Source organism: Amphimedon queenslandica, unplaced genomic scaffold, assembly GCF_000090795.2.
Source record: "Amphimedon queenslandica unplaced genomic scaffold, v1.1 AMPQUscaffold_5221_Cont22806, whole genome shotgun sequence".
In the NCBI taxonomy this organism is placed as follows: Eukaryota; Metazoa; Porifera; class Demospongiae; order Haplosclerida; family Niphatidae; genus Amphimedon; species Amphimedon queenslandica.
The window spans coordinates 1-1,646 of record NW_003554473.1 but is presented as its reverse complement, the minus strand read 5'-3'; the positions used below and the strand labels follow the sequence as shown (position 1 = coordinate 1,646).

At 35.7% G+C, this 1,646-nt stretch overlaps 1 protein-coding gene across 1 annotated transcript; it reads left to right on the top strand.

The window, feature by feature from the left end:
- Positions 1 to 6: 6 nt before the first annotated feature.
- LOC109592439 (neurogenic locus notch homolog protein 1-like) lies at positions 7 to 1,638 on the top strand (the record flags this gene model as incomplete). The annotated part of the gene is made up of 6 exons (XM_020007873.1): positions 7 to 340; positions 474 to 650; positions 697 to 765; positions 918 to 1,016; positions 1,312 to 1,461; positions 1,534 to 1,638. Coding segments are annotated over exons 1-6 (742 nt in total), but the record flags the coding sequence as incomplete, so codon positions are not given.
- Positions 1,639 to 1,646: the final 8 nt, after the last annotated feature.

Here is a 1,646-nt window from a genome sequence, read left to right as displayed (position 1 = left end):
TTGGTGTGTATCGCTTCTGCGACTAGTCATGGAGAAGGAGAGAGTAGCAGTAATGGTTGTACAGTGTCTGATACCAGCTACCTAGTATCTGCTATCAATTCAACTGAAGGATACAACCTCACTAGAGCAATCATTAACTGTCTAGAGTATTCAGATAACAGGAGTACACTCTCTTTTGGATCAATATCTTATGAAACTATGGCTGGTACTAATGGACGATACACTGTACAGTGCAACAGTGGATTATTATTATTATCTATCAGTGATTTTTGGTTCAGCGAAGAGAGTTCTTCATGTTATGAATGTGTGGATGCTGAAGATTCTTGTGTATCAGGAACAGGTAAGAAAGCAAACAGAAGCAGCATTATGTTATCTGCAAGCATAACCTATAACAGATATAGTATTCAATAAGTTATTCATAACTATTAGAACATTTTTTATCATAGAATGTACCTTTATTCCTTCTCTGATAGATTGTCCACAGTATTGTAATCATTGTTTATCTGCTTCAGAGTGTTTGCACTGTACTTATGCAAGATATAAAGGACAGTGTCTTCCTAATACTAGCTGTCCTAATAATGGAATCCCTAATCCTATGAATGGGAATGAGTGTGAATGTACCCAAGAATTCAGTGGTGATAACTGTAGTGGTAATTACTGAATAATGCTAGAATAACTATTATTATATTGAAATAGTTTGTGCATTAACTGAATGTGAGATTGGATACACTTTGAATAATCTTACCAACAGCTGCCAATGTGTGGGTAAGCAATACTTAGTTCTTTTGTGCATAGTATATTATGTTAGTCCACATGCATGCTGTGAACAATTTTTAATTGTCTTATGAATGCATTTGATACAATGATGGTTTATTCAACTGGCAAGTGTGAACTTATTGTGTTAACTTTTTCCATAGAATCATGTCCATCAGGTAGCACAGGATCATGTCAATCAGGTTGCAAATTCCTTGTTGATCCAAATTCAACAGTACCACAGAGTGTCATTGGATCACTAGGTAGATCTGTGATTTGTTTCTTTTAAAATTTTTGGCATAATGTCAGCTTCTTGTTGGTAGATTTTAAAGTTGCTCAAAAATCTGGTCAAAAAGACCCTGTATTACCCTGTATCATAGTGCAGAGTATTTGTCAATAATGGCTAGGAGAGCATTTTTGATGTTTATAGTTTATCTGATACATATACATAATACTGTGTTGTGTTACTCTAAAATCCAAGTGTGCTTTTTTGCATGCTCACTTAGCATGCTTTGTGCAGCATCATTGTTTAGTCAAGTTAACAGTTTATTTGTATAGATGATGTAGGAGAAGGTGGAGGTCATCATAAGAGAGCAAGAGGAGGAGGAAAAGACTCACATGGTACCAGTGATACTGATACTGATAGAGCATTCTGTGTACAGAGATGTTTAAATGATTGGGAACCTGATAGTAGTGGTGTCTGTTATGGTAAGTCATGCAACTCCTGTTCATTGAATTACACTTAATCTCTCTCTTTCTTTGAATCTCTCCTTAATAAAGCCTGTGGGATAAGTTATTGCCTTGAATGTAATGCAAATAATGACTGCACAAAATGTCGAAGTGGTACACTACTCAAAACTGCAAGGCCTCAAAATCATTGTGTTGGTAATGCT